The sequence below is a fragment of the Puma concolor genome, chromosome D1 (assembly GCF_028749965.1).
Source record: "Puma concolor isolate L17-30 chromosome D1, mPumCon1.1.hap2, whole genome shotgun sequence".
Taxonomy (NCBI): domain Eukaryota; kingdom Metazoa; phylum Chordata; class Mammalia; order Carnivora; family Felidae; genus Puma; species Puma concolor.
In genome coordinates, this window is record NC_141676.1 from 9129060 (window position 1) to 9141762 (window position 12703).

Consider the following 12703-nt stretch of genomic DNA (forward strand, 5'->3'; position numbering starts at 1 on the left):
CGGGGCTGGCGCGCCGCGCAATTACCGTAAAGCCCCGACCCGGGGCCGCCGCGCAAGCGCCTCGCAACTGTGCCCTCGTCTGGGCTCCCGGCAGGACCCCAGCAGGCTGGCTCCCGGCTCGGGTACCACGCTGGCCCTCCCCCCACCTGAGCTTCCTGGTGGGCTTCGGGGAACCTCCTCTTCCTCCTTTGGGGCTGGAGGCGGGGTGTTGGTGGCAAAATGCGCGAAGTGAGGTGCCAAGGTTTTGCCACCGAAGATCGAAAAGCAGTGCTGCGCGCGCGGAGATCCTTCCTCTCGGCCCGAGGTGTTTCTCAGGCTTGGTACGTTTCAATTGAAATCTCTTCTTTTTCATCGTCTTTCTTTTTAACCTTTCGTAAAGAACAGAAAGAAAATAAACTATAATTGGTCCGGTTCCGTGCCAGGGGCGCACTGAAGCGTCTGAAACCCCCAGCGAACTCCCTCGGAGCTTCCAGGAGCCCAGTGGTACATTCCTTGCTTAAACCACCTGTGCCCTTATCTTTTTGCGGTTGTTGACACATTTTCTCCAGCCTGCCCCAGAGATTTCCTTTAAGGCTCTGACCAATCCCCCCACCACCACCCCCATTCCTAATACCAGCATCCTTCCAATAGGAGTTTACATTTTTTAAACTTTATTTAAATTATTTAATTAATTAACACGGTGCTGCTGTTATGCCATTATTATTATGATTATTATTATGTTTATTGTGTTTATCATTCCCTTACCTCCACTTCCCCAGGAAAGAGGAGTGACTAGTTCTGTGTCTTCCATCATTAGAAGTTCCTTAGTGAGGCGTCTGGGTGGCTTAGTCAGTTAAGCCTGCAACTCTTGATTTTGGCTCAGGTCATCATCTCACGGTTGGTGGACAGGCTCGCGTTGAACTCCGTGCTGGCAGTGCTGAGCCTGCTTGGGATTCTCTCTCTCTCCCCTTGTCTCTGCCCCTCCCCGGATTGTTCTCTCTCTCTAAAATTAAAAAAAAAAAAAAAAAAAAAAAAAAAGATTGAAAAACAGTGTAGAGGAAGTGAATGCACAAGGCAGAGCTGTGTCAAAAGCAATTTGCTACTATTGAAGACTAGGAATACAAGCTTCCTGGCTTGTATTTTCTGGCTGGCTCAGTTGGGAAGCATGTGGCCCTTGATCCTGGGGTCGTGAGTTCGAGGCCCACGTTGGGTGTGGAGCCTACATTAAAACAAACAAACAAACAAAAAACACAATACAAGCTTTTCTTAAAAATTACAGCAGATTCAGCCACCCCTATAGCAAAGTAACTGTCAAACACTCACATTCTGATTTTATGTTCCTCAGAGGAAGAGAAAGAGGTGACGTTGTCACTGGCTGAAAGGAACTGCACGTGGCTGGGGAATAGGTGGGTAGGCAGGCACCAGAGGCAAAAGCCCTAGGTAAAGGTTTGGTGTGATGCTCTGATTCCCAGAGCTGAAGAAGGCCAGCCTCTGCTCCAGGGTCCGTTTTAATTCAGAGCTTGCTATAGCCGAGGAATCAGCTACCATTGCTTGTGTTTGGCAGGGACTCAATGACAGGCAGGGAGAAAATGTCAGGTGTGCTCTGACTGGAAGTTATTGGTGGGGGGAAGCTGGAGGCGGGCTGGCCGGAAGTGGGCATCCTATTTGATTGCTTAGGGGAACATGTTTGGCCTTCTCTGGTTGGTCTTAAGTTGGAAGTGGGGACAAAGACCGGGGAAGCTAGTATTTATTGACCAAGTCCTGACCATATTCATTCCCTTTTTTTTTTTTCCTGGTTATAGACCTTGAATCCACAACCATTGGCATGGACCCATAAACCCAATCTGGGCAATCATGATACTCCATGATTGTTTGGCAACAGTAATTGGCTCAAAAGGTGACCGTGTGATCCAAGCAGGGCCCAACTATGTAACTTCTCTAGAACTGAAGTTTGGATATTAGAAGAAAGAAGTTTTTTCCACTGCAGCCGCTAAATAGAGAGACTGTCGATTTGGGGCTACTGGTGGTCATCTTTTCCATCACGCGGAGAGTCTGTTTACAGAGTGAAGTTTGTGTAGTAAAGGACTACCCTTACCCAAAGAAAGATGTGGCCTTTGCCCTTTGCTCCTGGGAGAAGCTCTTTAAACCCCTGGCAAGTCCTACCTGACAAGAGTGTCTCTGTGTACCCTGGGGACTTGGGCCTCACCAGGTGGCCTAACAATGTGATGATAAGATGGAAACTGGGACACAGAGAGGGAGAAGACCATGGGAAGGTGGAGGCAGAGATTAGAGTGATGCGTCTACAAGCCAGAAAACCCAAGGATTGTCAGCAGTGTCCAGCAGCTAGGGAGAGGCAAGGGAGGGTCCCGGCCTAGAGTTTTCAGGGAGAGCCTGGCCCGACCAACATCTCCATCTTGGACTTCTAGCTTCCACAACTGTGAGGCAATATACCTCATTTTTTAAGGTTCCCTGGTGGTTTTATGGAGGCGCTCCTTACAATCACAACAAGAACTGCAGGGTTGGACTAGTTACCACATAAGCTCCAGTTAGAATGTGTCTGTGAACCATCAAGCAAGTGGCCCTGGGCCCAGTGAGTGCCCCAGGCACTCCTAGTCGATAGCGGCACTATCGATATAGGCTTTGACCATTACAAAGCAGACTGAAAGGAAAAGGCCTCACTGAGGACGTAATGTTTCAGCCCATATCTGAAGGAGGTGAGGGAGAGAGTGTGAAGTGTCTGAAAAACGAGCATTCCTGGTGGAAGCACTTTCTAGAGTCTGGTCAGACAGTTCTCTTAGTTTTTCCATAAACATGTACGGTCTTCAGTTATTTTAGAGAACACATTCCAGAAAATAACACACTTAGGTTCTGTTGACCAACGTGTGGAGCAACTATCACAAGACCCTGGACAATGAGCGTTCGCTTTTTAACCTTCCATTCACTCCTCATCCCCATGCAATCTGGCTTCTGGACATGTGATGTTGCAACGTTTAAGACTGAAGCAAATAAGTAAAACCAGCTGTCTTCTATTGAGCCCGACATGGAGACGCGGAAAAATCCAAAGATTTTCTCACTGAGAGAGAGACATCTGAGTAAAGACCAAAGAGGTGAGAGAAACTGAAAAGAGAGTAAAACAGGATTTAAGAATTGCTGCACACTGCATATTCGTATGTGTTAAAAATGCAATTAAAAGTAATTCTTTAGGGGCACCTGGGTGGCTCAGGTGGTTAAACATCTGACTCTTGGTTTTGACTCAGGTCATTATCTCACCATTTGTGAGTTTGAGCCCCATGACGGGCTCCGCACTGACAGCGCGGAGCCTGCTTGGGATTCTTTCTTTGCCTCTCCCTCTGCCCCTCCCCTGCTCACTTGGACTCTCTTTTCTCTCTCTCTCTCTCACCATAAATAAATAAATAAACTTAAAACAAAAAGTCAGTTTTTTGGGTTGTGTATTTTTGGAAAATACACTGTTCAGAGATAGTGCAAAGTGGCAATCTATTCCATTTGGTTGCAGAGGTCATTTTAGAGTCTCTGATCTTTTTCCTTTACCTCCAAAATACATATATATCTCCAATTTTTTACTTGCTTTTTATGATCTCAGTGGGTTAAAAAATGGTGGTTTATTACTAGTGCAGCTTAGTACAATGCACTTGGCCAGGACGGGGAAGATGCTGTGTGCTCCCACAGTGAACCAAAGAATGGGTGCACTGTCTGGAGAATTGAAAAAAAATTCAGTGTTTATTTATTTATTTTGAGGGAGAGAGAGACACAGTAAAAGTAGGGAAGGGGCAGAGAGAGGAGAGAGAAATCCCAGGCAGGCTCCACGCTGTCAGCACAGAGCCTGATGTGGGGCTACAACTCACGAAACTGTGAGATCATGACCTGAGCTGAGATCAACAGTCAGACGCGTAACCGACTGAGCTACCCAGGTGCCCCTGCAAATTCAAAACTGACTCTGGGGTGCCTAGGTGGCTCAGTTGGTTAAGCGTCTGACTCTTGATCTTGGCTCAAGTCGTGATTTCATGGTTTCGTGAGTTCAAGCCCTGCATGGGGCTCTGCACTGACAGTGCGGAGCCTGTGTGGGATTCTCTCTCTCTCCTTCTTTGCCCCTCTCCCACTTGCATAAGCATGCTCTCTCTAAAAATAAATAAATAAACTTAAAAAATATGACCATGAAATGGAATAAAAGTCAACTGCTTTTAGTGATCACCATGAGCTAGTGTGTCTAGACAATGTCATAGACAACTTGGTCCACCTTGCTGGACATTCTAAATAATTGTTACATTGACCTAGAGTAGGGTGCTCCCAGTGGCTTGTCCATGATGCACCATGACCACATCCAGTCATTCAGGAACCCAGACTTCTCCCATTGAGTGGCTCCAGCTTCTCTAAGGGTCTTGGGGCCTTACTGGATCTCTGCATTCAGTGGCAGACATTCTGGAAGTGTCAAGACTATGGGGACATTGAGAAGAGCAGTGGTTCTCAGGGGTTGCGGAGAGGAAGGAACGAACAGGCAGAGCTCAGATGGTTTTAAGGGCAATGAAATTCTTCTGTACTGTAATGGGGGGGGGTGCACATCACATACATTTCACAAAAGGCATAGAGTGTATGACACCAAGAATGAACCCGAATGTACACCATGGACTTTGGGTGATAAGGATGTGTCCATAGAGGCCCATCAGTTGTAACCAATGTACCATCTGGTGGGGATGTTGATGCTGGGGGAGGCTGTGCATATGCATGAGTAGGAGATCTATGGGAACTCTGTGTGCATTCGGCTCAGCTTTGCTGTGAATCTCAAACTCCTCTCAGAAAAAGCTCTATTAAAGACCAAAAAAAGGAGGAAAGTACATTGTTGAGAATATTCTCTTCGACCATAAAAAACAAATAATCTTGTTTGTTTGTTTGTTTATTTATTTATTTATTTATTTATTTATGTATGTATGTATTTGAGAGAGAGAGAAAATACAAGTAAGCGAGGGTAGAAAGAGAGAGAATCCCAGGATGGAGCGGGGGGGGTGGGTGGGTGGGTGGAGAGAGAAGCAGGGCACACCCAAACAGAACTCGAACCCACGGAACGTGAGATGATGACCTGAGCCAAAGTCAGATGCCTAATGACTGAACCACCTAGGCACCCACAAATAATCCCATTTGTCAATGGGCAGAAGATATCCAGATGGCCAACAGATACATGAAAAGATGCTCAACATCGTTCATCATCAGGGAAAGAATGAAGAGTCTGTGCTCATCACAATACGTTTTTGCCTCAGGAATGCAGTTTTTAACTTTGTGCTTGGAAATAACTTCAGAGTTACACAAATGGTGTAGTGGTGTAATGCAGGAGGAGAATATCCGTACACCTTTACCCTTAAGCACATTCGTCGATGTACTACTGGATTTATTTTTCTATACAATCTCCTTTTTTCTTTTTCCTGTTCTAGTTCTAGATTTAGTGCTATCTTTTCCAACGATTAATCATCGGGCATCCTTCCTCTTCCCGTTCTGCTGCCCCAGTCCTTCAATCATCTTCATTATCAATTCTTGCATGAAATTTGCTCTGTTCCCTGGGTAGACTCATTCATGAAATGGGCCAGGGTCCTTCCGGACAGAAGCAAATTTCTGCATATCTATGTGTCCATCTCCAGTTCCTATGGCCAAATGTCTCCCTTTTCCTCTCCTCTTATGGTCCAAAAGAGAAAGAGAGGCTGGACTGAGGTTCCCAGTATTGAGAGGCAGAGAGAGGGGTGGGCTTTCTTCCCCACCGAGGACACACCCAAAGCACTGAGAACTGAGTTCTTAATAAATGTGTGTGTGTGTGTGTGTGTGTGTGTGTGTGTGTGTGTGTGTGTGTATTAGGGGGGATCTTTTAAGATGTGGAAATGGGCAAGGGTCCATTAGCCTGGGCCTATTGGAATCACTGACCCTGAGGTGTGTGGGGGAAGGTAGATGGCAGGGATCCATTATGACTTTTGTAGGTCTTAGGTCCTTTTGGCCAGTTTCCATAAAAACCATATTAAATACCGTACCTTACAACTGCACTGGTATAAAGAGGAGTATGCTCCACTCTGGCTCATGGGTCTATATTCATTATGATGACAGTCACTTTTGGTTAATTGTTTTAAAGAAATTCTAACATTTTGGGGGGGGGGCCTGGGTGGCTCAGTCAGTTAAGTGTCTGACTCTTGATTCAGCTCAGGTCATGATCTCAGGGTTGGTGGGATCGAGCCTGACATCAGGCTCTGTGCTGACAGCTCCAAACCTGCTCGTGCTCTCCCTCTCTTCAAATAAATAAATAAACATTACAAGAAAAATAAATTCTATCGGGCGCCTGGATGCCTCAGTCAGTCAGGCGTCTGACTTCAGCTGAGGTCATGATCTCACGGTTCATGGGTTGGAGCCCCCGGTCAGGCTCTGTGCTGACAGCTGGGAGCCTGGGGCCTGCTTCAGATTCTTTGTCTCCCTCTCTCTCTGCCCCTCCCCTGCTCATGCCCTCTCTCTCTGTCTCCCAAAAATTAAAATTAAAAAAATAAAATAAATAAAATCAAGCCAGGAGTCACCCCTGCTTTGGATAAGTCACATCTCTCCCTGGCTCTACTGACCCCACTCACTTGGGTCAGGTGCAGAGGGCTGAGAGTGGGGCCTAGCCGTACCAGTGGATCAGGGGTACTGCATGCAGCCCAGTCAGCAGAGCCTAGGTCTTGAGGACTTCAGAGATAGTCCCAGGGAAAATGGGGGCCACGAGGGTGGAAAAGCACATTTCCAGAGAGAGGACCCCTGTTGTGCTACATGTGGGAAGGAACAGAGCATTTTTCAGATTCCTCAGTCCTTCACCCATGTGCTCTCCAAGGAACAGTTCCCTATGAGCGTGTGTGTGGGCGTGAGCTCAGGCATGGGAGGCTCTCCACAGCCTCCATTTTGATCACACCACATGAAAAGAATTTTCCATTTGCAGATGCTTTATTGAAATGAAAATGTATTTGAGGTTTCAACAGTTGTCTTGCAGTTTATAGATGAAAGGAGAAAGAAGGAAGAAAAGTCGTTTTTTATATTCACCGGCTGTCAGTTGCTGACCATTCTCTATAGTCCTCGGGGTCTCCGGTCTCGGGGAAAGTTAAAAAGGGGCACAAAACTTACTGGAATACATTATTTGCTGGAAAACAAACACAGAGACATTACTCCGATGTTCAGCTCTCTGTTCCAAAGTCAAGAGTTGAAAAACACTCATTTCTTCTTGGCTTCTAGGATTTGTCCACACACATCTGGTATCCAAGAACGATTGTGCTGGAGTCAAGATCAGAATGATCTCGTCTCTCATGGTAACGATCAGGAGACTTTACTGATGCCAAACAGGTGCTGGTGTTTCCAGATCTCTTCCCCATCAGGGATCCCTATGCTTCTCAGGGTGCATTTATTTCAACAAAGAATCGTTAAGTCTCAGCCCAAATACAAGGAAATGGGTAGTTTTTGAGTTCTGGCGTGGCCTTACGTGTTAGAAATACCGAAAACGGTCTGACACCGAGACCTTTACCTTTGACACTTACAAAACATTGGAGATGTGCACTCCAAGTGATCGGTCTAATTGACATTTTTAAGGAAAACATTCCAGGGGCACCTGGGTGGCTAGTCAGTTAAGCCTCCGACTTAGGCTCAGGTCATGATCTCACGGTTCGGTTCGTGGTTTCAAGCCCCATGGGCTCTGAGCTGCCGTCTCGGAGCTTGGAACCTGCTTCAGATTCTGTGTCTCTCTCTCTCTCTCTCTCTGTACCCCCCCCCCCCCCGCTCACACTCTGTCTCTGTCTCTCTCTCTCCAAAGTGAATAAACTTCAAAACAAACAACAACAAAAAACCCCATCCCATTATCCTTGATTGAAGGGAATTTCACTTTTTAAAGTGGTTAGTTATGCTAAATACACATAAGATAAAATTGACCATTTTCATCATTGTAAGTATACAGTTCTGCAGCATTAAGTCTATGTATGTTGTGGTGCAACCAATGTCCAGAACGTTTTCAGCTTGCTATTGTTGAACTCTATACCCACTGAACAACCCCCATTTTCCATACCAGCCAACCCCTAGAAGCCACCATTCTACCCTCTGTTTCTAGGAGACTGGCTACTCTAGAAAACTGATATAAATGAACTCATGCAACATATTTGTCTCTTTTTTTGCTGGCTTAGTTCCTTTGTCATAAGGTCCTCAAGGTTCATCCATGTTGGCTCTTCTGAGTGATAAACACTTTTATCTTTAGCTTTGGCAGTATTTCTAAATTGTCACCCTGGAATGTTTCCATAGGATTATCAAGATAGGGAATACATTATGAAGAATGAAACACTGCTTGTTGTTTTCAACAATTCCATCCCCCAAGGCCGATTCATACCCATGATCTGTCCTTGTCATCTATGGGGTCTTTAATTAATAGTCAAGGAATCCCATCATTTATACTGACAAATTTTGATTGCTTGAAAGCACACTTTAAATTCTTTTAGTAAGAGGTACAGAATCTTCTTCATAATGGATTCTTCTGAACTCTATTAAAACATTCTCATGAACATTTTATTATTTGTTCCTACGAAGAAGGGGCTCATTGTTGCCGGTCACTTCTACAAGTAAGGGACTTCTTGAGAATCAGATGTGTTTTACCTTGATAGAAAATGAGTGTGGAGGTGCCTGGCTGGCTCAGTGGGGAGAGCCTGTGGCTCTTGATCTCAGTGTTGTGAGTTCAAGCCCACGTTGGGTGGAGAGTGTACTTAATAAAAAGCAAGAAAAAAAATTTCAAAATAAAGAAAAAAAATGAGGGGTGCCTGCGTGGCTCAGTCGGTTAAGCATCCGACTTTGACTCAGGTCATGATCTCGTGGTTCATGAGTTTGAGCCCCACGTTGGGCTCTGTGCTGACAGCTCAGAGCCTGGAGCCTGCTTTGTATTCTGTGTGTGTCTCTCTCTCTGATCCTTCCCCCACTCGCACTCTGTCTCTCTGTCTCTTTCTCAAAAATAAAGAAAGAATAAAAAAAAAAAAGAAAAATATTGTGGCTCCTGGGTGGCTCAGTTGGCAGGTCCTGATCTCCCAGTTCCTGAGATCGAGGCACGTCTGTCTCTGCACTGATAGGGCAGAGCCTGCTTAAGATGCTCTCTCTCTCCCTGTGTCTGCTCCTCCTCTATGCGTGCTCTCTCCCCCTGCCCCTTAAAGTAAATAAATAAACTTAAAAAAAGAAAAAAAGAGAAAGTTTGTGTGTGGATGTGTGAGTGTGTACTAGGATACTGAAGGGTAGTTCAGCCTTTATGTGAATATCGTCCCTCATTTGCCTTTTTCATTTATCATTCACTAAAGATTCCAAGAAGCGCAGAGGCAAATCAGCACTGGGACCTTGGCTGGCTTTCTTGATGTCAAAGTACTCACATGCAGCCACAATTACATTCACTGAAATAAAATAAAGCATGTTGAACACTTGCTTTGGCATCATTAGTGACAAACGTAGAGCCTACTAGTCCCTGCCCCGTGGTTTGAAAGCACATCAGAAGAGACTGTAATTACCATCATCTGTGCAAAGTTGTGCAGAGTTTCGTTTGGCTGGTTGAGAAAACACTGCTTCGAATCAGCCAAGGCCTCTTCTTCCTCAGTCTCCCGAACAAAATCCTGAAGAAAATTTTGGTATTCACTAACGCTCACTTCAGGACTGATTGTTTTGTTAACCACCTGCTCTAGAAGTAGGCATCCAGAACCTGAAAGAAAACACATAAAAGCGATCTCAGTTCCGTAGCCCTGAGGCCCCTTTTTGGGAGCACCGAGGATGTTGGTCATCCAACCTACATCCCAGTAGACTCATACATTCAGAAATATGATGGTGAATGGTCTTGAGTTCTCAGTTCTCAGAGAGTAAACTCAGGACCTAGGGTTTCCTTAAGCTTGAAAACATCTGTGCCCCCTCTCCACCCCAGCACTACCTCCACAGCCCAGAGAAGCCAGACACTACATAACCATGAAACAAAGACACTGGAGAAATGAGGTGGAGCCTGTTGGCCTGAATTTGGGGAACAGGAGGCCTTCCAGAGGGCCCTGACACCACCTTTAGCCCTGAACCTGTCCTTGCTGCACAGAACTCACCAGCAAAGCAGTAAAGGGGGAGGGCAATCAGCACAAGGACTCTCAGCAGCTTCATGGTTGAGGGCAGCTGGTGTTAGCCGGTCAGTCCGACGTGGCAGGGAAGAAAGAACTCACTTGGGAGCTGAGCACCTAGAACTCCTCCTTTTATTCTCCCGGCCATCACCTTAAGCCCTCCCCGAAGTGAGGGACTGAGTCACACAGTAAACGTGGCACTGGGCCAGGAAATGACAGCAAGAATCAGCCCAGCCAGCCTGTGCCCTGTTTGTAGAAACCAAGGAGACAGCTTGTTGGACTCAAAACTATTTTGGAACTGCAATAATGATAACATTATTGCATTAATTTAGATGAAATTAATGCAAAAGTGCTTGCTAGCTAATGAAACGACGACAGAGTGTGCCTGTGTTGTCATGCTTGTTGTTTTATTATTGTTGCGGTCTTTATTAGTCTCCTTCCACCTGTCCTCCTTCTTGAACGGATGGATAGCTTCGTATCCTGTGTTCCCATGGGCTCACCACGCATCTGGGCTCGGTGCAATACCAGATAGCTCCTCAGGAGGGCAGACTTCCCGTGTCCATAGACCCTTTTAACAAGGGGCTGGACGTTTAGGAAATCCTAACAATGTCAATCTTTCTCTAAAGGCTATTTGTGCAAAGACTATCTCAATTGATTAATTAATTTCATAAATTCATTCTATTCTGAATCTATGAATAATCTTTTTTTTCCGTTGTTTGGGTTTTTTTTCCCCATCAGTTAAAGGGTGATGTGAAGAAGCAGAGCAACTGATCACTCAGCAGAGGCAGTCCTGAATGGAGGAATGGTGGTAGGGACTGGGCTCAAGCAGATATGGATTTATTTTATTTTTTCAGTGTTTGTTTCTGAGAAAGGGAGAGAGAGAGAGAGAGAGAGAGCGCTCACATGAGTGGGAGGAGGGGCAGGGGGAGAGGGGGCAGAGGAACCAAGCAGGCTCTGAGCTGACAGCAGCCAGCCCAACATGACACGGGGCTCAAACTCACAAACTGTGACATCATGACCTGAGCTGAAGTTGGACGCCCAACTGATTGAGCCACCCAGGTGTCCCAAGATGTGGATTTAAATCTTGGATGCAGGACCTAGTCATGAAGTGTCTTAGGGCAAGTTAACTTGCTGGTTATTTCAAGCTTCTTTTGCCTCATTTCTAAAATGCGCATAAATCAGACCACACCTGGTTTTGCAAGGATGACAGACACTCTGTAAAGAACTTACTGCAGGGCTTAGAACAAGGTAATCATGCATAAATGGGAGGTACCATCCATCCATCCATCCATCCATCCACGCAAGCATCCATCCATCCAAACATCCATTGTTTTGTATGGAAACCAATTTGACGATAAATTTTTATATATTAAAAACAACAACAATAAAAAAACCACAAACATCCATTGTTCAAAGGTAACCATGAGCTTCCCCCATGAGTGGATCCTGTGCTGCATGCCCCAGATTCAGCTGTCAGACCAGGACCTTGCTCCTGTGGAGCTTACCTCTTACAAGGGAGGCAACAAAAAGCTCCTAACTGGGGTGCCTGGATGGCTTAGTTGGTCAAGTGCCTGACTTAGGCTGAGGGCACGATCTCACAGTTCATGGGTTTGAGCCCTGCATCAGGCTCAAAAAATGTTCACAAAGCCATAAATAAAAAGCCCATAACTGAATGAGTGACTTCAGAAAGTGATTTGTAGGGAACAACAAAACAGCCATGAGGGGCAGCATCCTGTACAGAGGGCCAGGCCAGCTATAGCTAGATGAGTGGACAATGATTATCAAGGGGAAGATCTTGGGATGGGTGTCTAGGCAGAGAGCACAGCAGGTACAGAGGTTCTCTCTAGAGCAGTTGGTACTGGGCAAGAGAATGACAGCGAGGATGGTGTGCCTCTTGGTGTCGAGAGAGAGGACAGCCTCATAGTCTAGAAAAGCCATATCAGTTTATGTGGAGATGATATGAAGGTCAAAGGAACAAGAGAAACTAGGTTGGCTCAAGTAAAAAAAAAAAAAAAAAAAAAAAGAAAGAAAGAAAAGAAAGTGATGAGTGAGCCAGACAGATGAGTTGATTATTTGTGAATGCCGTATTTGCTGTTTAGATGATCTGGGACTCGTTTCTTCCCATGATTCAGCCGGAACATAAGTTTCCAAGAACAATATCCTTTAGGGACAGGCTAGCAATAGGGAAGAAGGTTATGTTCTTCTGTGCGTACTTTCTCGCCCAGTTGACCATTGATGCCAATCTCCATTCCAAACGACAGTGTTCAAATGACGGACTTTACTGATGAAATGGGAGACATTTTGGTTAGGACAAAATGGGGCCTCTCCCTGGTGCCCCAGTTGTTAGGGACTTGCCCTGTTACCTGCTGGGATGCTGGTCTCTTCAGAGGTTTCATACCAGCTCAGCTAGGCTACAATCCCACCTCGCGTGCTTGGTGCCCACAAGAAAGCGGTGTATTTTTTTGTTTTACCTTCATGTTTCCTCCACAGCAGATGATGATCATTCTTAGGTGAATCAAATAACAATAACTCAGCCCACAAAGGACTCATTTGCGAGCCAGTGGTTACAAGGAGAAATAGAAGAAACCACAATGCTTGTGCAGGCAGCCTGA

The 12703-nt window shown here is 45.7% G+C and overlaps 1 protein-coding gene and 1 long non-coding RNA gene across 2 annotated transcripts; one reads left to right on the forward strand and one right to left on the reverse strand.

Annotated features, from left to right (window-relative positions):
• The first annotated feature begins 44 nt into the window (after positions 1-44).
• On the forward strand, positions 45-9425 carry LOC147576414 (uncharacterized). Its single transcript, XR_015240781.1, has 3 exons — positions 45-320; positions 1782-3086; positions 9306-9425. It is a non-coding gene; the product is annotated as an uncharacterized LOC147576414 (long non-coding RNA).
• Positions 6909-10201, reverse strand: LOC112852188 (mammaglobin-A-like). Its single transcript, XM_086677175.1, has 3 exons — positions 10080-10201; positions 9510-9697; positions 6909-7129 (listed from the first exon to the last, which is right to left on the reverse strand). The coding sequence occupies exons 1-3, from the start codon at positions 10132-10134 to the stop codon at positions 7091-7093; spliced, it is 282 nt and encodes a 93-aa protein (XP_086533301.1). The 5' UTR covers positions 10135-10201; the 3' UTR covers positions 6909-7090.
• Positions 10202-12703: the final 2502 nt, after the last annotated feature.

What these genes read in the sequence shown, in the direction of transcription:
- LOC112852188 (XM_086677175.1), bottom strand. Translation starts at nt 10,134, where the DNA reads ATGAAGCTGCTGAGAGTCCTTGTGCTGATTGCCCTCCCCCTTTACTGC. An exon ending in CCCCCTTTACTGCTTTGCTG is followed by an intron (nt 9,698 to 10,079) that starts GTGAGTTCTGTG and finishes GTTTTCTTTCAG; the next exon opens with GTTCTGGATGCCTACTTCTA. An exon ending in ACAACTTTGCACAGATGATG is followed by an intron (nt 7,130 to 9,509) that starts GTAATTACAGTC and finishes TTTGTTTTCCAG; the next exon opens with CAAATAATGTATTCCAGTAA.